Source organism: Nycticebus coucang, chromosome 16 (assembly GCF_027406575.1).
Source record: "Nycticebus coucang isolate mNycCou1 chromosome 16, mNycCou1.pri, whole genome shotgun sequence".
Classification (NCBI taxonomy): domain Eukaryota; kingdom Metazoa; phylum Chordata; class Mammalia; order Primates; family Lorisidae; genus Nycticebus; species Nycticebus coucang.
In genome coordinates, this window is record NC_069795.1 from 6,354,146 (window position 1) to 6,380,250 (window position 26,105).

Consider the following 26,105-nt stretch of genomic DNA (forward strand, 5'->3'; position numbering starts at 1 on the left):
ATCCTTTTTACCTACTTTCTGGAAACAAAGTGCTCTGCTTCATGAATGTACTTTTGTTAAGAGCATCTATAGAATGCAGAGAAGTGCTCGTAGCATTAACTACCAATGCCTCTCTGAAGGCAGAACTGAAAAGATTTTTTAAAAAATGAGACACAAAATAATCTGTATACTCATTTCATTAGATCCATATTTAGAAGAGGAAAATATATCCTAAAAGTAGAAGTCATTATTTGACAAACTTTGTCTTTCTCCTCTACAATTAAAATGAAAAAAATTGCTGGATCACAGCAAAATGGGATAACAGATGCCTTTAAGGTTTCATTTTTATAGCAGAAAATAACTGTAGCACTTTCATCTTAGGAGCTAACCTAGATGGGACATACTTTAATATTGGTTCTACTGTAACTACCCTAAACTTAAAAGGCTGATTAAAATAAACAAAAGAAAGATATTGAAAATGTCATGAAATGATTCTTTGGGTAATTTCAGAGTACAGAAAGCTTTTCTAAACAAGATTCAGAGTACAGGAAATAAAAACAGAAAAGATTAATAAATTTGCCTACACAAAAAAGTTCTGTATTGAAAAAAGAATCCCTGTCAATATTTTTTTAAAACAGGGCCTCCCTCTGATGCCCAGGCTGGAGTGCGATGGCCCAATCATAGCTTACTATAACCTCCAACTCCTGGGCTCAAGCAATCCTCCCTCCTTAGCCCCTACCAGCACACACCACAATACCTGGCTAATTTTTTTTTAATTTTTTGTAGATATGGCAGCCTATGCTGCCCAGGTTGGTCTCAAACTTTTGGCCTCAAACTAGCCCACCTTGGCCTCCCACAGTGTTGAGCCACCAGGACCAACCAAAAATTCTTTTTAACACAAGTAAGAAATGTGGGAATAATATTTGCACGATCTATACTAGACAAAGAGCTTTCTTCTTTCAGAGGAAAAGACTCTTACAAACTAATAAACATCACCTATTTTTTTGTTTGTTTTTGATTTTTTTTGCAGTTTTTGGCCGGGGCTGGGTTTGAACCTGCCACCACCGGCCTATGGAGCCCACACCCTACTCCTTTGAGCCACAGGCGCCACCCAACATCACCTATGTTTATTCAAGAGAAAAATGACAGAATTATGTATAGGCAGGTAATAGAAAAAACACAGACAGCATATAAACATAGTTCAAAGTGATGTTCGACCTCATCCATAAATAAAGAAATCCAAGTTACAGCAATGAAAATTCATGTGTCAACCAACAGATTGGCAAAGATCCAAAAGTGTGCTGTGCAGGGTTGTCAAAGCCACAGGGAACCAGCTGCTCCCAAATGGGTTGGTGGGAATGTAAATTGGGAGACTGCAGCTGAAGGCCATTTCCAAGATCAATCAGAATGCAGGACGCATATGCAGGTTAACTCCACACATCTTCTAGGAATTTATCCTGCAAACACACACTCTCGTACTGGATACAAAGATCTCTGTGTATAACCACGAATTCTGCAGCTTTGTTTTTAATGGTGAGAGGTTGAAAACAACCTGAATATTCTACTAAGACTAAACCAAATAATTGCGCCACATACGTGTGGTGGAACAGGTGCAGACATCAAGATAAGGGCACGTGCCGCTGATCTCTGAGATGTGGTTGGGAAGTAAACAAAAGATTTCTGGAAAGCCAAAGAAGAGTCTGCCAACGCTGGTTGCCTCAGAGTATGACCAGCTACATAATTTACCAAGACTAGTAAATATGAAACACGGGGTCCTTTGTTCAAATATTGTTCAGAATTTCAAGACAGCAATGGAAGCAGCAGGTACAGGGCCCTCCGCACAGGGAGCCCCGCTGTGATATCCCAGAACCGGCCTGGCTGGAGGGAAGGCAGGTGGAGTAACAGGGATTAGAAATGGGGAATAATTTTCACTGCAGACCATTTTGAATCACTTTAATTTGTTAGTGGGTGCATGTATTAGTTATTCAATTAGTAAGAGAAACTATTTTATAAAAAATAAACCCAAAATTCCTTACTACCACCATGAGCATCCCCTCCCCCCCCAAAAAAAATCCTATTATCCATTTCCTTACCCCAAAAGAGCCACAATTCTTAGAAATGTGTGTGGAGGGGAAATGAGTTAGAGAAATAGCAAGCCCTATGTGATAGAGTCATAAGACCCAAACCAATATCTCTGATAAAACAGGACAAGGTGGGCGGTGCCTACATCTCAAAGGAGTAGGGCGCCGGCCCCAAATACCGAGGTGGGGGGTTCAAACCCAGCTCCAGCCAAAAACTGCAAACAAAAAAAAAAAAGGAGAAGGCAGAGAAACCAGCCAAAACCAACTAGAAACCAGATGGCCCTGAAAAAGAAGGGCAGGTTATCCTTATTGCTCATTTTAAGCTAATTAAAATACGTTAGCAACTAAAAGAAACTCCTGCCAGACAGTGCTAGGACAGTTTACAAACACCACAGCAACTACAAGTTACTTTATATAGTCCAAAAAGAGGAGGAACCCTCCAATCTGGGGTCTCCTTTCCCAGAAAGCCTATAAATAATCCTTCCTCCATTTGACATCAAATAAATAGAACATACAAATAAGACCCCAGAAACTCACCAAGTGCTACTCTCTGTTACTCTGAGGTAGCTGCTGCTCCATCTATGAGGCAGCCTCCCTTTTTTGCCTTTCTCACTTTAATAAACTTGCCTTGCTTTACTCTGTTGGCTCACTCTTGAATTCTTTCCTGGGTGAAGCTACTAACTCACTTGGCCTTCAAACAGACCCCAATTCTGAGGTCAACTTTCCTGATGGGGAAAGGTGTGTGAGCAGGGTCGGAGTGTAGAATGGAGAAGGACTCTTTACGCTCTGAGAAGCCCCAGGTTAAATTTACCAGAGCGTTAGATTGAACCATATGTTCCCCTAAATGTGTGCTTTCCACATTAAGATGTTTGACAACACTCCCACACCCACAGGACTTTTAGTTAAGCCTTAAAGAATGCTAACAGAGTCATGTGGGTTCCTAAAGCCTTGTACTAGGTTGAACAGTGTCCCCCACCAATCCGTGTCCACCTGGGACCTCAGAAAGTGCGCTTATTTGAAAACAGCATATTCGCAGGTGTTATTGGTTAAACTGAGGCCTTACTGGACTGGGCGCAGCCCTGTCACAGTGACTGCTGCCCTTACAGGAAGGCCACATAGAACGCCCTGCTAAATGGAGGCGGAGACTAGACGGATCCTTCTACAAGCCAGGGAGTGCCAGAGATGGCTGACAAACTTTGGAAGCTAGAAGACAGGCATGGAACAAATTCTCCCTCAGAGCCTCCAGGAGGAATTAACCCTGTGTCAACAACTTCACTGAAAACTTCTAACATCTCTGATGTATCAAACCACAAAGTGTATGGAACTTTGTTACAGTAGCCCTAAGGAAACTAACACAAGCTCCCAACAACTAATTTATGCTTCAAATTAGAGGTCTGCAAACTTCTCTGTGAAAGAGCAAACAGTAAGTAACTCTGGCTTCGGATCCATGGTCTCTGCTCCAAACCTGCCTTGATGTGAAATCAGCCACAGGCAAGAGGTAAAGGAATGGGTGATGATGTGTTCCAAGAAAACTTTATTGAAAAGATGGCAGGATTTGTCCCTCAGGCTATAGTTTGAAGACAGCTGTTTTGGGTGGAAAAACATAATAAACAAAGCCTAACCTGAAGAACCAGCAGTTCTGTATAGCAAGAAGAAAAGAGACGAGTTAAGATTCTCATACCTGTTTACGGCACACAGAAGAAACCCAACACTTAGCAATTCCCCCACATCCAGAGCCCTCATTTCCTCACCAGGGACACAACCCAGACGGCTCAGAGGAGCCCTAATTAATTTCAAGTTCTCATATTCTTTTAAACAATGCTTCTTTCCAATGATTTGATTTATTAAGTAAGTACAGTCTGTAAACTCTACGGAAAAAGTGACTTTACTATGAAATGAGCTATTCAAAGTATCATTATAACAGTCTTTTTAAAATCGCTGTTAAAATGTGCAGAACAGTTTTTAAACTAATTACATAAATTTACACAAATTTATCTTTTGTCTATAGTAAGACTTTACTTCAGCAAATCAATCTTTTAAAAGTAAAAACTTAACCATATTCTGTGTAGGTACATGTGTGAACACTGCAAAGTTGACAGAATTCCTTTCTAACTAAATGCATATTTTGTTTGAATACATGATCTCAGTTCCTCAAAATAAAAGTAAACAATTTAAAATAATCCCCATGAATCATCATGTTATTGCTTCCATTATTTTCTAAGTCTTGAATACGGCTTATTCACAACCTACCTACCATCCAGGGATTGCATCATGACCTGATAGGTGTGAACAACTTCAAATGCTGCCTCTAAATTAATTGCTTTAAAGAATTTCAGATAGGCTCAGCGCCTGTAGCCCAGTGGCTAGGGTGCCAGCCACATACACCAGAGCTGGCGGGTTGGAATCCGGCCCAGGCCTGCCGAACAACAACGACAACTACAACCAAAAAATAGCCAGGTGTTGTGGTGGGCACCTGTAGTCCCAGCTGCTTGGGAGATTAAGGCAAGAGAATCACTTAAGCCTAAGAGTTTGAGGTTGCTGTGAGCTGTGATGCCACAGCACTCTACCTGGAGCAACATAGTGAGACTCTGTTTAAAAAATTAAAAAATCAGATAAACACTCATGGGGGAAGAGTTTCAATAAAACCAAATACTCACCCCACAATACTGCTCTTCGTTAAAGATCTGGGGTGGCAAAGGAATCCCATTTTGAGGTTTTTTCTCCCCAGGAACATTCTCTCTCATCCACTTCCTGTTGTCCTCATCTCCAGCTATATCTAGTTCCTTAAAGTCGATTTTATTTGCTTCCAAAAAGCCCACAACTTCTTGCTGTTTCTTCCTAATCTGGTCAAGAATAGAGAAAAATGATTATTAGGCTGTTTTTGACAAATGTTTTATTAACATTCACATAAATTAAATCCTTCCTCCAGCTATACCATACAATTCAAATAACTAAGTAGTCAAACAAAGAAATGTATATATATAATTTTCTTATATATGTACATATATAAGAAATCCTTGGTGGTGCCTATATTACAGCCGTTAGGGCACCAGCCACATATACCGAGGCTGGCAGGTTCAAGCCTGCCCAAGCCAGCTGAACAACAACGACAACTGCAACAACAACAACAACAACAAAAAAAAAAATAGCCAGACATTGTGGCAGGCACCTGTAGTCCCAGCTACTTGGTAGGCTAAGGCAAGAGAATCTCTTAAGCTCAAGCGTTGGAGGTTGCTGTGAGCTGTGACACTACGCTACTCTATCGAGGGTGACATAGAGACTCTATCAAAGAAAGAAAAGAAAAGAAAAGAAAAGAAAAGAAAAGAAAAGAAAGAAAGAAAGAAAGAAAGAAAGAAGGAAAGAAAGGAAAGAAAGAAAGAAAGAAAGAAAGAAAGAAAGAAAGAAAGAAAGAAAGAAAGAAAGAAAGAAAGAAAGAAAGAAAGAAAGAAAGAAAGAAAGAAAGGAGAGAGAGAGAGAGAGAGAAAGAAAGAAAGAAAGAAAGAAAGAAAGAAAGAAAGAAAGAAAGAAAGAAAGAAAGAAAGAAAGAAAGAAAGAAAGAAAGAAAGAAAGAAAGAGAAAAGAAAAGAAAGAAAGAAATCCTTCTTTTATATATATGTAAAGAAATACTTTTCTTTATAAAGGATTAAGAGAGTGGCTATTTAAACTCTGAAAATTTCATAGCAACAATGTTTAAATCATTGTATAATCAATTGTTAAACTAAATTTGGGCCTAGAAGCCTCCACAGGAGTGCTGTATAAGGAACTGCAACCCAGCTTCCTACATAAACAAATGAAAAACCTACCCTAGAAATTTGCCTTTGAAACAGTAGCTGAATCTCAGCCAATCACTGGCAGCCAACTATTCAAACCATGTCCAAATAAAGCAAATACCCAGTTCTAACCAGTCCAGCTGCCTTTGTACCTCACTTCCTTTTTCTGTATGTCACTTCCTTTTCTCCGACTATAAATACAGAGGGTGCCTAAAAAAGTATACTTACTTTATTTAAGCAAAGAAAAAACTGTGTTAAATTTGTAATACCCAAGTCACATTTGACTTCTGCAATTATAAGAGGTGCTCATGTGACTTGTATTCATCTTTTGTTATTGATATATATTGAATATTACAATTTTATAGTGTTTTCTTTTATATATATATAAATTTTTTGGGGGGGGGATAAGAGTTTCACTTTGTCGCCCTCAGTGGAGTGCCGTGACATCACAGCTCATGGCAACCTCAAACTCTTGGACTTAAGTGATCCTCTTGCCTCTGCCTCCAAAGTAGCTGGGACTACAGGCACCCAACACAACGCAGGGCTAGTTTTAGAGATGGGGGTCTCACTTTTGCTCAGGCTGGTCTAGAACTACTGAGCTCAAGCAATCCAACCTCCTCAGCCTCCCAGACTGTGTTTTCCTTTCTTAAAATATGAATATCTTTTTTTGACACTTTCTGTATAACCTATACATGTGATTGGGCAAAGTATTTTGAACGATTTTTGGTTCTGGGCTGCTGCCAGAATCTAGAATTGCAAATAAAATCCAGTTAAGATCTACAAAACTAGATTTGTTGTAATTTTGTCTTTTAACACAACGTAATTGGAATAAAGATGCTCTCATAGCTTTTATCTGTGGTCTTCAAAATACTTTTAATTTTTTGCAAAGCTTTAGTGGCCAAAAGTAAATGAGAATTAGGAATAGAAAGATCTGATTGGGAAAAGAGAAAGAAGAGAAAAAGATAATTTACCATGAAATTCAAACACCAAGTATACCCATACTAAAATGCGTTTCAGTCAAGGTTGTGGAAATAGGAGTATAAGTCACATTGAACAAAAAGTAACTTTGGAAATATTTCAGGGAATTGAAAAGCCCACATGGAGATTATCTGAAGGAAAGGCTAGAAAAAGCTAGTGGATATTTCTCCCAGCACATAAAACTGTGACACAGCAAAATAACCTTTCTTTCTCCCTCAGATTCCTCCTTTTCTATGCACACCTGACTCCTCTCTGGAGTGCAGTGCCAGCCATGCTAAGGACACAGTGGAATGTCCTTTTCTCCACCCTCAGTTCCTGGGCACCAGCTGCATCTGCAGAGCGCCATCGCTCATCAGCGTGGCCATCCTTAAAGCTTAGAACTCATTCCCCATGAACAACTACAATAATTGTCATCAAAGAATTCACTCCTAAAAATGTGTGATGCCATGTTTTATAAACACTGGTAAACAGGTTACAGCAGACTCTGCGGACCCCATTTTAAGACACCCCCCCCCCAGGAGAAATTTCTAGAAAGTATAATCAATCAGCATTTATTTATGAACTCTCCACTCTGCACAAGGCATTATGCCAAGTCCTTCATGTGGACAGATCCTTGTTTGGTTTTTTTGTGTGTTTTTATTTTTTTGTTTTTTTGTTTTTAGAGACAGTGCCTCAAGCTGTCACCCTGGGTAGAATGCTGTGGCATCACAGCTCACAGCAACCTCCAATTCCTGGGCTTAAGTGATTCTCTTGCCTCAGTTGTCATTGTTGTTTGGCAGGCCCAGGCTGGATTCGAACCGGCCAGCTCTGGTATGTGGCTAGGACCTTAGCCGCTTGAGCTATAGGTACCAAGCCTTATGTGGACAGATTCTTAAACAATCTATTTGGGTGAAAACAAAGTATAGAGCTAATTTGCACAACGTAGATATAGAACACACTAAGGATGATCAGGAGGCAAAGAGATGGTCATAATTTTAAAGATGAAAGTTTTATTTTATTTTAATTATTATTTTTTTTTTCTGAGACAGAATCTCACTCTGTCACCCTGGGTAGACTGTCATGGCATTATAGCTCGTAGCGACCTCAAACTCTTGGGCTCAAAAAATATATATATAAATAAATAAAAACTCTTGGGCTCAAGTAATCCTCTTGCCTCAACCTCCAGGGTAAATAAGACTACAGGTGCCTGCCACTACATCTGGCTTGTTTTAGAGTCACTCTCTGGCTCAGGCTGGTCTCATACTCCTGAGCTCAAGCAGTCCCCCTGCCTCAGCCTCCCAGAGTGCTAGGATTATAGCCATGAGCCACTGTGCCCACCCAAGATGAAAATTTTAAATAAAGATTTTCTCTGATATGAAAATATCATGTTGGAATTTTTTTTAATCCTCTGAATATTGTCTCATAATTAGAACAAGGGTCCCTTGTCATTTTAATGTAATTTGCTTATCAGAAGGACTAGACTCTGAGGGTTCCAAGTAAATGCTATAAAAGGCACACGCCATTCCCAAACCTCATGTCTAAATTCAAACCCTCTTTTAATTAAATCCAAACCCTTTCCTAGAGATCTGCAAAAAAAAAATCTATTTTATTCACTATGGCCAAAATGAATGACTTAAGAAAAGACAGACACTGGGTGGGGCCACACCTACGGCGCATCTTAGAATGGGTACAGGCGATTGCACTAATGTACACAGCTATGATTTAACAATAAAAAAAATAAAATAAAATAAAATAAAGAAAAGAAAAGACAGACACATCTGGATGATGAAGCCCTGAAATAAATCACCACCGAGACCAAATTGTATATAAATCTTATATGTATATATAATGCACATATAATATGGTTTTGACAATGATTTGATATTATGTATAGTACAAATATTAAGTATTTTTAACTTTTTTTTTTTTTTGAGACAGAGTCTCACTATGTCACCCTCGGTAGAGTGCCGTGGCATCACAGCTCACAGCTCACAATAACCTCAAACTCTTGGGCTGAAGAGATTCTCTTGCCTCAGCCTCCCAAGTAGCTGGGACTACATGTGTCCGCCACAATGCCCAGCTATTTTTTGTTGCAGTTGTCGTTGTCGTTTAGCAGGTCTGGCCTGGGCTCAAACCTGCCAACCTCGGTGTATATGGCCAGTGCCCTACTCACTAAGCTACAGGCGCTGAGCCAAGTATTTTTAACTTTTAAAAAATGTAATATAGGCTCGGCACCTGTGGCTCAAGTGGCTAAGGCGCCAGCCACATACACCTGAGCTGGAGGGTTCGAATCCAGCCCAGGCCGCCAAACAATAATGAGGCTGCAACCAAAAAATAGCTGGGCGTTGTGGCGGGTGCCTGTAGTCCCAGCTACCTGGGAGGCGGAGGCAGGAGAATCCCTTGAGCCCCAGAGTTGGAGGTTGCTGTGAGCTGTGATGCCATAGCACTCTACCCAGGGAGACAGCTTGAGGCTCTATCTCAAAAAAAAAATAATAATAATAATAACATAAACTAAAGAAATTAACATAAATATATAATTATAAAGTTACATATAAACATATAAATTATATATACACATATATGGTAATCACAGAATTAATTCTTTTTTTAAGACAAAGTCTCACTATATCACCCTTGGTAGAGTGCCACGACGTCACAGCTCTAAGCAACCTCAAACCCCTGGGCTTAAGTGATTCTCTTGCCTCAGTCTCCCAAGTAGCTGGGATTATAGGCACCTGCCACAACACCTGGCTATTTTTTGTTGCAGTTGTGGTTGTTTTAGTGACCCGGGCCGGGTTCGAACCCACCACCCTCAGTGTGTATGGCTGGCACCGTAACCACTGTGCTACAGGCACTAAGCCACACAATTAATTTTTTAATTAATACTTATACTGTAATAAAGATAATGGGACTAAAAGCATTAGATCAATAAATTAAAGGCTCTGTTAGCTACAACACAACACTTAGAGTCAGTAAAACTTGGGCCAACACACATGTATTTCAGTTTGGGGCAAGCATGCACCAGAAAAAAAAATTGTACAAAAACATGTGGAATGATGGAATTTCCCTTAAGCTTCTGGCATAAGAACTCATAATTCCCAACTGTCACACGCATGAGAGCCAAAAGGAGACCTTTATGTGTCCCCACGGAGGTACCCTCCTCCCTCTGCCCATACGCATGGAAATGGCTCCAAATTCCACAGCTTCGCGGCTGAACTTTGTAATATTACAAAATCCCATCAGACCTGATGACAGGTTGCTGGACATATCATTAGTATAATTAATCACACTCTCTATATATCCTTCCCAACCTGCCCATAATTATTCGTGCCATTTTACAAAGTGCTTATTCCCTTAGATCATTTCAGAATTAACTTTGTATTTCAAGGAGTAGAGCGGTCTTCATTTTAGGCAGTGTCACCTATGTTCGGAAGACGATCTCCTCTATTCTGTCCAAACCCCTGACTGCCCTCCTTCCAAAATCCTTTTCGGACGCCCTCTCGGGCCTGAATCTGCCTGGGAGGCAGCTGGCCCAGATCCAGGCCCCAGCTTGATTTCCATTTCTGTCGGGAAGGCGAAAGGATTCTATTTTATTCTGCAATTCTGAATAGATGAGAACCAATTTCCAAAGGTCCTGACTTCTGCTTCTTCTACTAGAAAGGGGAAATCGATGGAGAAATGGAGAGAAGATCACAGGTGGCATCCAGGGAACGTGCAAGGTGCTGGTGCAGCTTCTCGGAGCCCACCCTCAGAAGAAAGAAAAAATAAAATAAAATGTTGGCCCTTATCCTCCGCGAACACTAGTCATTTAAACTGGGCTGAATGCATCGTTCACCAGAACATCTGGGGCCTCTCCGTTCTGCCTGGGCTGGGAGCCCATAGACAAGGGCCTCAGGGTCACTCATGGGAGGGAAGAGGGAAGTGCGTGTCAGCTCCCTGTTGCCTTTGTAGCAACTCAGTACTCTGACTCCAGCTTGGGGCCTCTCAACTCCTTGGGGGTCTCTGACTAAGGAGCCCCTCTGGGCCCAAAATGTGCCAAAGCTTTCTGAGAACTCTCTCTTTCCAGTCCAGGGGGAGGGTGTACAGAGCACCCCAGTAGTTCTCATGGCAGACACATCCTTCTCTCCACCCTTCCCCCTTGCCCCTCCTTTGCCCTCCAGGGTGCCACGGCCAGTGCTGGCCCCACAGGCTGCACTGTCAGTCCTGTGCAGTGCTGTAGGGTCTGGGAGTATTTGGGGTCTGCCTCATTGTTTTGGAGCCTTCGAGACATCAGCAGAGACTCAGAAGGCTCTGTTTTCCTATCCTGCTACATTTATTTATTTAAAAAGTGTTGTTCTCTGTCCTGAAGCCACCCAGCCACCGTTAGCTACTCTAATAAGCCGCAGTAATCTAACAGCGGTGCTTTTGGTGCACGCACTTGGCACCTCCAGTTTATTGTCTTGTACGGTTAGGAGATTTTCTGACTGATATCACTCTACTGTAGTAAAAAGTTCCCTGGATTGAGTCAGAGACAACTCTCTTTCCCTCCCAGAGGTTGCTATGTGAGCCAGGGCTCTGCTCTTCAATTTCCTCATCTACAAAATGGATATAATGCTGCCTTCCTTGTGGGGTTTTGGTGAGAACTGAAGATGATACACAGAAAAGTATTTTGAACCTGCACTGTCAGATGCCCGGGACGGCATTATCCTGGCACGTCATCACACTGGCCATCCAGGTGGGTATTCTGCTCACTATTTTAAAATAACACTGAGACTCTAGTGAATTAATGGATTTTCTAAGATTTACACCCAGATCAATCTAATTCAACAGTCCTGCTTACACTGTTAACTAAGGCAGAGAAAGGACTGAGAAACAGGAGCCCCCATGAAGGTCCATTCTTAGAGCTCATAGGCTGTACATCTTGGAGGCAACAGGGACTGTCCCTCTCACGTTGCCCTCCCCCGCCCCCACTATGACAATGACCTTCTGAAAGAGAGGAGGGTTGGGTCTCTCTAGGGTCTCAATCCAATTCCTCTGGAATGTGATAAAATGTGTCCCAGCTCTTCAGAGTCATAAAGAGAGCTATTATATACAGTTACACGTATTTGATTCCTCATAAAGAGACTAAAATTTGTTCCTTTTTCATTTATTCCATTCATCCAACAGATATCAGAATGCCCTGATTGATGAGGTATCAGGCAGGAGTCTGTTTTTAAAATGTGTGAGCTGCAGAAATAAGCAGGAAAGCCTTTGTGTCTGACCACCTTGCACGCAGCATGAGCAGGGGGGAAGTTTCTGGGTGAAATTCCTGCACCCACAAAAAGTCATTAGCACTGGCACTGTGGGGACAGTCAGTTCTCACTCTCTAGGACAAGACAGAAATGTTTCCATTTATGTAGTTCTGGACAATTCTTCTGACACACAATGATCGTAACCCCAGATCTACTAAATAATATTAGCTAATAATTACAGTAATTAATAATTATAACAACTACAATACTAATAAATACTAATTAATAATTATAAGAATTACGGTAGCAATTATATTAATAGTAGCTGGTAATTAACTGTAACTAATAATATTTCTAGAGTGCTTATTAAAGCACCTGACACCAGGCTTGGCACCCAAGCATGTCATTTTGTGAGTCCTTAAGACACCACCATGAGGTAGATACTATTCTTATCCACATTTTATAGACAAGAAAATTGAGGCTTAAAAAAGGTGAAATACCTTTCCCAAGGTCATGCAGTTACAACTACCACTAAAACATCTGCTTAGGGAACCAGAATTAACTTGGCTTTTCCAAGATCCTGGGATGAATGATGCCTCTCCAGGTCACTAACAGGTCCAAGGCTGACTAAATTATGCTCCTGGGCAGCACCTGTGGCTCAGTGGCTAGGGTGCTGGCCCCATATACCAAGGGTGGCAAGTTCAAACTAAATTATGCTCCTGGGCAGCACCTGTGGCTCAGTGGCTAGGGTGCTGGCCCCATATATCGAGGGTGGCAAGTTCAAACCTGGCCCCGGCCAAACTGCAACAAAAAACTCAGGAGGCTGAGGCAAGAGAATCCCCTAAGCCCAGGAATTGGAGGTTGCTGTGAGCTGTGTGACATCATGGCACTCTACCCAGGGCGATAAAGTGAGACTCTGTCTCTACAAAAAAAAAAACAAAAATTATGCTCCTAAATTTCAAGAATGTAGGACAACAAATAATCCTAAGAAATCCATAAATTTATTAATTGTCTGCTGAAGAAAACATAGGTCCACGCAGATCAGTTCTACAGAATACACAGAGGTAAGTGACAAAAGTTTTCAGCAATAAGCATCAACATAAGCCCAAAGCTATTTTCCTCCAAAAATCAGTTTTTATCTAAATAATCCAAAAATGTACTCCTTATACATCAACTAAAAGTTTCTGCTATCATCAATCATCACAGAATATTCTGCAGAGTTTGCAGTTGGTACTCATCTTTTTCTGCTACCCTGTTCACTGATCAGCTGTGTTCAGAAGGGACTAGCAAGCTATTTTGTCTTGTTTTATTCTCACCCTCTCTAGAAACTGCGTGAACTTTCAGGGCTGGGAGTGGCCTGTGGGGGACTGTTACTGCAGCCAGCAGCTTACTTAGGGTATGGTCCCTGGATCAGTGATGGCTGAAATTGGAGCTGCACGCTGAGATCCTCCAGGAACTAGATATAAAAAGAAACAGCCCCCTCGCTGGTCTCCAAACCCTTGGGATTAATAGAATGGTATTCTCTCCACAGCCTTCCTAACTTCTACTAAACTGCTGATGAAAGTATCAGTCCCGGACAGAAACTACAGGTCCGGGCCTTAAAGACAAAGCCTGAACCACCGCCCAGGAGTGAGTCACTCTGTTATTCCAATTTCTTAAGGCGGTTCTAACCTGCACAGAAAGGAGGCAGGATTGGAGGGGCGGATGGTCTCAAGGAAATTAGACAAAGCAATACTCGTAGCTCTATTTGGGAGCTGTTTGAACTCCTGGAGCTTCTATAATTGTGGCCTTAGAGAAGTTTGCCTTGGTCGCTGTGACATCATTTTCCTCATCTGATAGTATTACATACGCTGACTTTGTACTTTTGGCATAGTTATATCCAGGAGTCATTTTAGCCATCTGGTTCATCATCAGCTCCGAGCGCTGTTATCCAAAGTGTCGTTTATTTGCAACTTTAAATTAGTTTAAGTTGCAGAAACACTCCAAAAAATTTAAAAAGTCTGAGATTCTATAGCAATGCAATGCAACCAAATGACATGTTAAGAACTCTAGCATCAAGCACACCTCTTTGTCTTCAAGTCCCCTCTCACAGCAGCTCTCCGGATTACACAATTCACATGCTTTTTCAACACCATGAAAACAAACGCGGAAGACAAAGGGCACACACGCTTACTGCAGAGCCACAGGTGACTTAGGCACAAAAAAGAAATGTAATGCCAACGCTTGGCCATTACCAGCTCCTCCTTCCAAGCCTGGGTTAGTTATTCAGAAAACAGTCTAGGAAGAAAGCCCCACAGAGGCCACCAGACACCTACCGCTATGGACCCAGAAGATGTAGCAACAAACACTTTGATAACCATTTCGAAAGTCGGAAACAGGACTCCCCCCAACACACCCCTGTGAGGGAACACGTTGCTAGACAAATCCTGACAGTGACGCAGGCGAGCAAGTGCCAGGGCAGAGATGGCAGCAGCCCAGGGCTCCACTGAGCTCCTGCCCTCCTGCTCCAGCTTAAGAGGAGCTGCCTCCCAGAGGAGCAGCAGAGTTATCTTGGGCTTCCCCCTCCATTGGCCCGGGAATATTTGGGGATCTGTCAGAAAAATACTTGATTGGTTGATAAAAGCAGCCACTGGACCCTTCCCCTATCACTTTAAATGCTCCACACCAGTCCCTAAAAGGCCAGGCTGAGCTGCTCACCAATCAGACACCCGTGCAGAGATGCCTTGGGGCACAAGGAGGTGGGGCCGGGTAACCCTGGAGCCCAGGCAGAAAAAAAAAGGGAGGGAGGAGCTCTTTGGGGCTGGAGAAGCCGAGAAAACACCACCTCGGTCCAGGGGAGGATGGGTTTGCAGCGGGTTTGGTAAACAAACAAAGTGGAAGGGTCAGAATAGCTGCAGAGGCCCTTAAATTAAAGAGCAGCGTCCTTGTTTTAAAAATTTCTGGCAGGTTAAAAAAACAGTTCACTAAACTGTCATACAACTGCTACAACTGTCGCTGTAGCTCAGCGGCTAGGGCTACGGCTATGGCCACAGCCATGGCCACAGCCACATACACCAGGGCTGGTGGATTCCAACCCAGCCCGGGCCTGCCAAACAATAACAACTACAACTACAACAAAAAAATAGCCGGGGGTTGTGTTAGGAGCCTGTAGTCCCAGCTACTTGGGAGGCTGAGGCAAAAGAATCACATAAGCCCAAGAGTTTGAGGTCGCTGTGAGCTGTGACACCACTGCACTCTACTGAGGGGAGGGCAACACAGGAGACTCTGGTCTCAAAAAAAAAGAAAGAAAGAAAAGAAAAGAAAAGAAATTCCTTTATGAGTGGCCTGTTTCTCTCTTTACCAGCCCTGGGCCATGTAAAGTTTCACTGACTTCCCAGGCAAGGCAGGGAAATAGCAGCTGGCTTTTGGGCACTAATGACTGAAACAAGCAATCTGTCCTATTTTAAAGATTTTGATTGGGGGGAGAATGACCTGTTTATAATTGACTCAATCCTGTCTTATTTGTACAGGTAATTTGAATGGTGTTCAAAGTTAGAAGAAATACAAATCTAATAAAGAAGCTCAAATGCTAGCTGCCCAAACTCTTCTGATGGGTTTCAAAGTCAAGATCAAGGGCATTAAAGGCCTAGTTTTTCAAGAAGCATCTGGGAGATGTTCAGTACTCTAAGGTACCTGAGTCCCAGTCTCTCTCTCTCCCATCCCTCTAGGGAGGGATGTCCCTGGCTTCTGCATCCACCCTGTTAACCTATTCCCAGCCCCTCCTCCTCAGGTAGGTCCCTGTGATGACAAAGGACTCCCCAGTCCCCAGAATACAACATCATGATGAATAATTATGAGGACTACCAAAATTTAACTTTTGGCTTCAACATGCAGAGTTAACTACACCAAAAATTAGGTCCTTGCTGAAGATGATTAATGGTTCTCAACATTTAACTCACTAGAATTGTATGATTTAAAATTAATAATATATATATAAAAGATCAAACAGTAAAAAAAAATCGTTTTTACCTTTATTATTTTCTGTATTTTCAAAATTCCTATGGTATCTACTATTTTTTCATACAAAAAATTATTAGGGCAGCACCTGTGGCTCAGTGGGTAAGGCTCCCGCCCCATATACCAAGGGTGGTGGGTTCGAACCCGACCCCGGCCAAACTGCAACAAAAAACAGCCAGGCATTGTGACGAGCACTGGTAGTCCCAGCTACTCAGGAGGCCGAGGCAAGAGAATCACCTAAGCCCAGGAGTTGGAGGCTGCTGTGAGCTATCATGCTGTGGCCCTCTACCGAGAGCAATAAAGTGAGACTCTGTCTCTAAAAAAAAAAAAAAATTATTAAAGTCTGACACATGAGCATGCTATTTTTTCCCCAAATATTACTGAAGAAAATAACAAACTAGGGATATTTCCTAATGGCTTTGTAAGTTAGTAACATAAACTATAGCTGGATTCTCATGTATTCTAGAAAATATATATCCGCTGATCAGATAAGGTGAAAACTTCCTTTAGTAAGGACACCTGCTCCATCTGTAAGTCCTGGGCAGAAATAAATTTCCTCATAAACTAACAGCTAACAATTTTTACATGTTTTCCATGTGCTAGATTTGCTCTAGGTGCTTGCATAAACCTCTCCTTAATCTGTACCACAGCCCTAAAACTGGATTGCATCAATATCCCTACTCACAATGAGGACACAGCTAGAAATGACGGAACAGGAAAGGGCACATCCAGAACCTCAATCTGACCCATTTCTCTCCACCCCACATAAGAGAAGCTCCTCAGAGGCTACTCTCAAATTCCTAGTGCTCCCTCTTTTCAATATTTTTTTTAAGTTTATCATTTTATTTTTTTCCCTCATAACTAGTGTTTATATTTATGCATGTTTTTTGCTTTTTATATTCTAAAATTTTTTTTTATTTTTTATTAAATCATAGCTGTGTACATTAATGTGATCATGGGGCACCATAAAGTTTATCATTTTAAAAATGACAATTAGGGCAGCACCTGTGGCTCAAAGGGGTAGGCCACTGGCCCATACGCCAGAGGTGTGGGGTTCAAACCCAGCCCTGGCCAAAAACAGCAAAAAAAAAAAAAAAAAGACAAATGACCATTAAAATATACAAATTAGAAATTTGAAAACTCTAGCTGAAAGATCCCTTTTAATATATAACATGACACAATGAACTTCAAGATAATTAGGAATACCAAACATTCCCATTGAGTCTCAAAATGAAGCTCAATAGTTCTCTGACTTATAAAATCCACTGCAGAAAGCAGCTGTGTAGTCTAGTAAAGATGCAGGCCACCAATTATTTAACATCACTAATACAAGTATGTGCTGTGTGAGTCAAATAACACTGATTTGGCTGATTTTTCTTAGAAAAATATGTGGTATTAGCTACAAACTTCACAGAGATTCCCCAAATGATCCTATAATAAATGATACCAGACATTATGTTTTGATTTACATAACTTTATGGGTTAACTGACAAATAAAGGGATATATTTATTATATAGAATGATGGGAGTGAATACCATAATTACTATGATGGGTTGAATAATGTGCCCCCAAATTTGAGTTCACCAAAACCTCAGTATGTGACTTTATTTGGCAATAGGGTTTTTGCAGATGTAATTAGTTGGCAATCTTGTGATGAAATCACCCTAGATTTCCGGTGAACCATATATCTAATGACTGGTGTCCTTATAGGAAGAGAAGACACACAGAGACACAGAGAAACATACCAGGTGAAGACGGACGCAGAAATGGGAGTGACTCCGGAAGAGTCAAAGAATTTTCCCTAAGGACCTTTTTTTTTAGAGACAGAGTCTCACTTTATCACCCTCGGTAGAGTGCCATGGTATCACAGCTCACAGCAACCTCCAACTCCTGGGTTTTAGGCAATTCTCTTGCCTCAGCCTCCCAAGCAGCTGGGACTACAGGTGCTGCCACAACACCCGGCTATTTTTTTGTTGCAGCTTGGCCGGGGCTGGGTTTGAACCCACCACCCTCGGCATATGGGGCCGGCGCCCTACTCACTGGGCCACAGCGGCACCCCCTAAGGACCTTTTGAGGGAGCATGGACTTGCAGATGCCCTGATTTCATACTTCTGACCTCCAGAAATGTGAAAGTATAAAGTTGTACTGTTTTTTTTTTTTTTGAGACAGACCCTCGAGCTGTTTCCCTGTGTAGAGTACTGTGACATCATAGTTCACAGCAACCTCCAAATATTGGGTTCAAGGGATCCTCTTGCCTCAGTTTTTCTATTTTTAGTAGAGTTGGGGTCTCTCTTTCTCTCAAGCTATCCACCCACCTTGGCCTCCCAGAGGGCTAAGATTACAGTGAGCCACTATGTCCCAGCCAAAGAAAGATTCTTATCTATTATGCTTTCAGGGACTGGGAAAAGCTGGCAGGTGGCTATTCAGACACAAAAAGGAAGTGCTGAGGAACCTCTACCCTCCAGTTCCTCCAGTTCTGAACACCAGGGTTGGGATTTCCCTTAACAAACTGTTACTGTTGTTACTGCCATAGGAGCACCACGGGACACCAAAACCGGCTCATTTTGCCAGAAATGTCAGGTCTAGGATGACACTTGTCTAATGTCGGGCCTCTGCAGATCGTGCCCAGTCCACCATCACTACCAAAAACAACTAGCATGCGTCTTACATGGGTAACTCCTCACCTAAAGTTATAGAAATGTATGGCCCACCAAAACTGAGGGTGGGCACTCTATTAGCTGATGGAGGAAAGAATGATGGAGAGACAGCTTGTCCCAAACCAGCCTTCTCAAAGTAAAATTAAACTGTTTGAAGAGAATGTCCACTGCTCTATACTATAAAACCAAATTCAGAACCTGTAAGGGGAAATGTGATAAACCTGACTGTACACAATACCAAAACACACAGTAGACAGAATCAAAGGTAATTGACAAATTTAGGAGATATTTGCAACATACATATTTCCACATTTTCATCATTGAAGTTCTTACAAGTCAATTTTTACAAAGATAAAAGCCAAGTTAAAAAAGAGAAAAAGGCAAGAAAGGGCAAACCACAAAATAAAGACAAATGCTATTAAAAAGAAGAAAATATATCCCTCTAACAAAAAGTGAATACAATTAAAGATACCAATTTTTAACAATAAAATGGGCACCAAAAAAATTTAAAGAGAAAAAAAGACTCTCTATTGCGGGGCAAAAATTGAAACATTTGCTAAGAAGGCAATTTCTGCCTACCTTCAGAAACTCTTAAAACTGACATATGGCTTGACCCTGCAACTTCACGTATAGCAATTTATTCGAAGTAAAGAGTTAGGGATGACCTCAAAGATTCATCTACTCCTGTAGAGTCTACTCTTATTCACCATGGCATTGATAACAATGACACACACACGCACAAATTTCAAGTGTTCGTAACTATGCTGCATTCTATGCACTTATAGGGCGGCACCTGTGGCTCAGCGGAGTAGAGTGACGGCCCCATATGTTGGAGGTGGTGGGTTCAAACGCAGCCCTGGCCAAAAACTGCAAAAAAAAAAGCACTTATAACTCCATCGCCTGGGTGACTTTTGTACTTGCCCATACATTTCCAAATTCTCTACACTAAACATGCATTGTTTTGCGATCAGATTTTGTTTCACCCACTGCCCGCAGCAGACCGGCGCGGTTCGTTCGCGCAGAGCGTCCGAGCGCGTGAACGAACGTCTGGCAGCTCGCTCCCGGTGCGGCCAGGGACTAAGACAGGGCCCCGGGCGCTGAGGAAAGACCGCGGGAGGCGCGTGTACAGACGTCTACACCACCGACCCATTGCCCCGACACCCAAAGGAGACACAGATCAGACCCACTTCCCGGCCCAAGACTCCCTCCCACCCACGACGCGCAGGCCCGAGTGCGCATGCGAACGCCGCTGCCCCGGCCGTTCCCTCCCAGAAAGCCCTGCGCGTGGGTTGCCATGGCGACGCGCCCGCGCCAGCCCACGGGGTTGGCGCAGCCGCCGGAGCCGCGCGGAGCAGGTAACAGCCGGTCCGCGGTCTCTGCGGTCCCCCGCAGCCCATCAGTCGGACTAGCCTGGGCAGACGGGCTACACTCTTCCTGGCTTCCGGTGTTGCTCCGTCGCTCCGTCCTCACCCCTGTCCACCTCAGCGCCTGCCTCGCTGCTCACTGGGCGGGTAACGTAGCCAGGTCCCCCGCGTTTCTCCGGCAAAGCGCGACCAGGCGAGGAGCAGCCTTCCCAGCTCGCAGAGTGTGACCCTGCGCCCCGACGACTCTCACATTCGCGAGTCCACCCAGCTCCGCCAGGCCCCACACCCGGTCTGGGCGGCCCCGAGGTGACCGAGTGAGGCCCGTGTGGTGTCCGGGTACGGCGAGGGGCAGGTTAGGCCCCAGGGTAGCCCACGGTTAGACGCCGCCGCCTCCACCCCCACCTGGATGCTTTCGCCAGTATTTTCCTTTTACATCCTCCCCTATACCTTCAGTTTTCCACCTGCCTATTTGCTGGTTTGGTTTGATTTTCCCTTCTATCCTTAGCGCTGACATTTCCCTATCCCCAGCCTGTGGGAATCTCAACCTTCTGCAATGTCTTCTCTGCATATGTTCCCCGTATGCTCACTCTGCCCAGTCTTGGGGCTCTTTGTCCAGTTTCTTTTCCCTTAATGCTTTAACATTTCGTTGCCAAACTTACGTCCACAGTTTACTTTTTTCAGAGCAGTTCTTTACGGCTGAACATGACCTTGAGCCTTTTCTCATCTACACTCACTAAATGAATTCATCCAGTCTCATGGACTTAGCCTGTCTGAATGCCAAGGAGCCCAAAATGTAGATCTCCAGCCCTGGCCCCTCCCTGGAACGCCAACCCGGCGTATGTTCTCAGCTGGGTACAGTGGCTCTGCTTAGATGTCTGAGGCATCTCAAGCCCAGCTGGCCAAGATTGAGCTCCGGATAATCCCCCAACCCCGTTCTTCACACTCTTAAGCCAGCTCGGTCACTGGAAACCCCATTTCTCCAGTTGCCCAATCCTTTATGCTACTTGTCTCTGGTTTTTCTCATTTCTCACATTCAGTCTGTCAGCACTTCCTTCGAATCGTACCTAGAACAGATTCACAGTTCTACAGTTCCTCCACCCCCACCGTCAACACCCTACTCCAGGCCACTATCTTCTGGTGGTTGGGTTATTTCATTTGTTTCGTAATTGGTTTCCCTGCTTACACCCTTCCCCCACCTGAGCAGTGACAGTCATAGGCTATTTTCCTTTTGTGTGTTATTTCACAGGAGTAAGTTTTTTAAAGGGATTATATTAATTTGGGGCTCACTTCTGTATGATAGAAAAGATTAGCATGGTCCCTGCCCAAGGGATGACTCACAAATTCATGGAACATTCCATGCTTTTTAAAAAATAAAGGCCAGCCCAGTGGCTCACGGCTGTAATCCTAGCACTCTGGGAGGCCGAGTTGGGTGGGTTGCCTGAGTTCACAGTTTCCAGACCAGCCTGAGCAAGAGTGAGACCCGCCTTTAAAAATAGCTATGTTGTGGCAGGCGTTGGGAGGCTGAGGCAAGAGAATAGCTTGAGCCCAAGAGTCTGAGGTTGCTATGAGCTATGAAGCCATGGCACTCTACCAAGGGTGACAAAGTAAGACTCTGTCTCAAACATAAATAAATAATAAAAAGGGAATATATGAATTTTGTAATCTTCAGATTAAAACAATATTTTTGGTATTTACTTTAAGAATTGCATCTTTTAAACGAGGTAAACAAGGCTATGTAAGTACCTTGCTGTTAACAAGCTAAACATTGAAAGACGCCCCTTAGCTTTCTAAGGTAAGAGTAAACACTACCCCTAGAACAGAACTATAGGAAGAGCTTTAAAGCTGCATGTACTGAAGAATCCAGAAGCTTCTTCCCTATGAGAAAGAGAAGTCATGTAGGAATTTAAGCTCTGTTGTCTATTGTTTATTTTATTTTATTTTAGAGACAGAGTCTCACTTTGTCGCCCTCAGTAGAGTGCCATGGCATCAAAGCTCACAGCAACCTCCAGCTCTTGGGCTTAGGTGATTCCCTTGCCTCAGCCTCCTGAGTAGCTGGGACTATAGGCTGAGACCACAACAACTGGCTATTTTTTTTTGTTGTTGCAGTTTTGGCTGGGGTCGGGTTCGAACCCGCCACCCTCAGTATATGGGGCCAGTGCCCTCCTCACTGAGTCACAGGCACTGCCCCCTATTGTTTATTTTTCAGAGAAGCACCAAAAGAGGCCAGTTGAGGTGTAGATAAATGATTATCCGTGTGCTGATCATTTTGATAGTAAGCACCTGTGTGCTGATACCCTAGTCAGTGACCAAGCAATGCAGTGGTCTGTGTGCACTGGCCCCAGTGCGTAATGGCCCCTGCGCGTCTGTACCCGTGTCAATCTCTTAATTCCCCATCCTCCATTTTTTCTTCTTCTGTCAGGTAAAACCCCACTTGACCAAAGTAACAGAGTAGGATTGCTGCAGTTTGTGAGGGTTTATAGGAGATTGTAGATCATAAACCTTCACTTTTCTCAAATTTGATCTCCCACTTCCCGTTGTGCTGTTACTTCATAGAGAAACTTGAAGCCATCAGATGGGAATTCCTCAATCTCCAGCTACCAACACTGCCAGCCTTCCCTTCCCATCTTATCTTCCTTCCTCCTCTCCAAGGCCCCTCTCTCCCAGGCTTTGGATTCCATCCCGTTCCATTCATCAAAAACCCTGTGCTGAATGGGTTAACAAGCTGTGGTATATGTATACCATGAAATACTGTTCAGCCACTAAAAATGATTGTATTAACCTGGATGGAGGTGGAACACATTCTTCTTAGTAAAACATCACAAAAATGGAGAAGCAAGGATCCAACGTACTCTATTCTAATATGAAGGCAGCAGATGAGCTAATACGCAGTGGGGTAGGGGAATGAGCAAGGGGGAGAGGGGAGAAGGGAAAGAGAGAGAGGGTCATGCTGTACGGCACACCTCTTGGCGTCGGGACATAATTATAAGGGGCTTTAACAAATGCAATCAGTGTAACCTAATTCTTTGTACCCTCAATGAATCCCAAACAATAAAAATATATGTTTATATTTTTAAAAAAACCTCTGTGCTAGCAGTTATCCATTCTCTTTCCTGTATAATCACCTATTCCCTCTCAGTTCCTTGCCATGGCTTTTAAATAGATTTGAGTCTCCCATCACAAAAGAAAAGAAAAGTCTCCCTTGACTCCACATTTCCCTTCAGTTTCCAAGTATTGTCCAACCCCTTATCCCATTTGACAGGCAAACTTGAAAGGACTGCTGTATTCAGTGCCTTCTGTTCCTTGTCTCTCTTCAGCCAATCTTGCTTTCCACTTCATCTCTGCTAAAACAAAACCACTGTCACATTTCCAGGCCTCATCTTGCTCGTCTCTCGGCAGCATTTGACACTAACGCACCCATCTTACTCTTAAAAGGCTGTCTTCCCTGGGCTTCTGCAACCAGGCCTCCCATCTCATGGCTTCTGCTTCTCCTGCTGCCATCTGGCTCACCCACCTCTCCCAGGACCCTTAATGTTGGAGAGCCTCACAGCTCGGAGTCTGTTACTCTCTTCTCCCCAGTCTGCCTTATAATCTAATACTAGGCACAGATTCATGCCCACAGCTTCAAGGGCCAGCTGTCTGCACTTGACCCCAGCTTTATCTCTGAAGATGAACCTTCATATCTGAGCTAAACCTAAATGTTCAACTACCTGGATGACATCACTTCTTAATATCACTCAGACATCTCCAACTCAGCTTGCACGAGATCAAACAGTCCCACTACCTGACCCCCGCTGGGACCTCTCCCATTGTAAGTAAGAGTCCTCCTTGACCCTCTCCCTCACCCTGGCATCCGCTGAATCATCAAGCCCTGGTGATGTTGTCTGTTGGCATCGTTCATGTTTTTTCATTCTCACTGACAACTTGTCCAAGCTACTGCCTTCAGCTTTCTATAGTCCTCTGCTGTCTGGATTCCCCACATCCCATCTGGCTTTATTCTGTTGCCCAGACATTGACTGGAAAATGAACATGTCTTAGATGCCTTTACGTATACATATGAGGTCTCACAATTAAGTTTGCAAACTTGCCACTGTGTGCTTACATTGGCAGCACTGTACAAAGAGGTTGGTAAGGTTTCATAATCTTACAGCTATCCATCAGTGGATAAAAACCACCACAGCTGTCTCACAGCTGTGTTCATGTCAATGTGTGGCAGTCTCTTACTGAGTGGGGTTCATTATTGCTATTGTGTGTTTTTGTGTGCTATACCATGGCCATTCCAGAAAAAGTTCCAAAATTGCTTTGAAGAGGCTGAGCACAGAGTGGCTCACGCCTGTAATCCTAGCACTCCGGGAGGCCAAGGCAGGTGGATTGCCTGAGCTCAGGGGTTGGAGACCAGCCCAAGCTAGAGCAAGACCCCATCTCTAAAAATAAAATAGCTGGGCGTTGTGGCGGGCACCTGTAGTCCCAACTACTCAAGGGAGGCTGAGGCAAGAGAATGGCTTGAGCCCAAGAGTTTGAGGTTTCTGTGAGCTATGACACCACAGCACTCTACCAAAGGCAACAAAGTGAGACTCTGCCTCAAAAAAAAAAAAAAAATCCAAAATGGCTATGAAGAGTGGACTAGGCACTGGTAGCGGTGCCTAGCTTGCCAAGTGGAGTAGTACTTCACAGGTGACCATAATGATAGGCAGCAATGAAGTATATAGCATTTTTCCTAGAATGAGCTCACAAACTTAACTGTCAGACCTTATTATCTACACGTACTGAAAGATGCTTCATTCTTGTATTTTTAAGCTATACATTATCAGTATTCTATTAGTCATGGTTATAGTAACAATAATATGTTTCATCTAATTCTTTAAATTTTGCTATTCTGGTGGATAAAAAATAAAATATAATTATTTTAATTTACATTTCTTTATGCATAAGCTTGAAAATCTTGCGTATTTCGTGGTCATCTGTGTTCCTGTAATGTTCTTATTCTATAGTGTGCCCATATCCTTTGCCCATTTTACAAATGGGTTAAAAGTCTTTGGTAGTTTCTTATACCGTCAATGAATCCCAACAATAAAAAAAAAAAAAAGAAAAGAAAAGAAAAATTTTTTGTAAATTGTGGAAATTAGATCTTTGTTGTAGATACTAAGAAGTTTTCCCAGTTTGTAATATTTTAACTTTATGGGTTTTTTGTTACATGAAGGTTTACGTTTTTATGCAATAATTGTTATAAATTGTTTTCATTATGGTTCTAGGCTTTGTGTCTTGCCACAGTCCATATTTAAGATTTTTTTCTTAGTATTTACATTTTAAAACATATAGTGCAAGAAATGCAGTAAGAATCCACTTTTGTTTTGATTTCCAGCTATATTCTACCCTTTTGTCCTTACATCATGTTTTGAATAGTCTGCTGTCTTCACTCATCTTACTCTAGGTTTCCACATGTCTTGTTTTTGTTTCAGACTCTGGCTCTATGGAGAGGCCTTAGTATCCAGCTCTCGTGGCAAGTGTGTGTGCCTCAGTGCCTGATGGGGTAGCCCCTCCCACCACCGTGTTTCAGATCCCTCTGTCTTCTTTGATGTTTCTTTCTCTAGATGAATTTGGTATCGTTTTGTCAAATTTTTTATAAAAGTTTACTCTTGACACTTTATCGAGAATGATTTGATTACATTCATTAAATTAGGGAGAATTCACAACCTTATAGTCTATGTTCTTATGATATTCAAGAACAAAGAATGTTTTTCCACTCACATAAATTGTCATTTGTTTCAGTAATTTTATTTTCTTCATTTATTCGTATCAGACCTATACCCAATGTTTTAAATTTGAGGACTGGTAGAGCAAGTGGGATATTTTCATCTACTTTCTAAGTCATTTTATTTCACATAGAGAAAAGATCTTCATATGCTTTTAGTAGTAACCTATGGTTCATTGAATTATCTTTATTTCATAGTATTTTATAAGGTTTTATAAGTATACATTCATGTCATCTACACATGGAAATTTATCTCTTCTAACATTTATACCTCTCATTTCTTTCTGCTATCTAATTTCATTGGCTAGTATCTCCAGAACAATATTAATTAACAACAGAGA

At 42.6% G+C, this 26,105-nt stretch overlaps 1 protein-coding gene and 1 pseudogene across 2 annotated transcripts in view; one reads left to right on the forward strand and one right to left on the reverse strand.

Moving 5' to 3' along the window:
* Positions 1-19,715, reverse strand: part of SH3BGR (SH3 domain binding glutamate rich protein) — a 63,778-nt gene extending 44,063 nt beyond the window's left edge. Inside the window, exons 1-2 of one of the 2 annotated variants that reach the window (XM_053564722.1) lie at positions 19,445-19,715; positions 4,718-4,903 (exon numbers count right to left, since the gene is read on the reverse strand). In XM_053564722.1, coding sequence (XP_053420697.1) covers positions 4,718-4,903; positions 19,445-19,477 — 219 coding nt within the window. In that variant the 5' untranslated portion in view covers positions 19,478-19,715. Of the gene's footprint in view, positions 1-4,717; positions 4,904-14,312; positions 14,619-19,444 lie in introns of those variants that run through there. The other variant, XM_053564721.1, reaches the window with a different exon arrangement.
* A 1,564-nt stretch (positions 19,716-21,279) lies between these two features.
* Positions 21,280-21,379, forward strand: LOC128568254 (uncharacterized; annotated as a pseudogene).
* Positions 21,380-26,105: the final 4,726 nt, after the last annotated feature.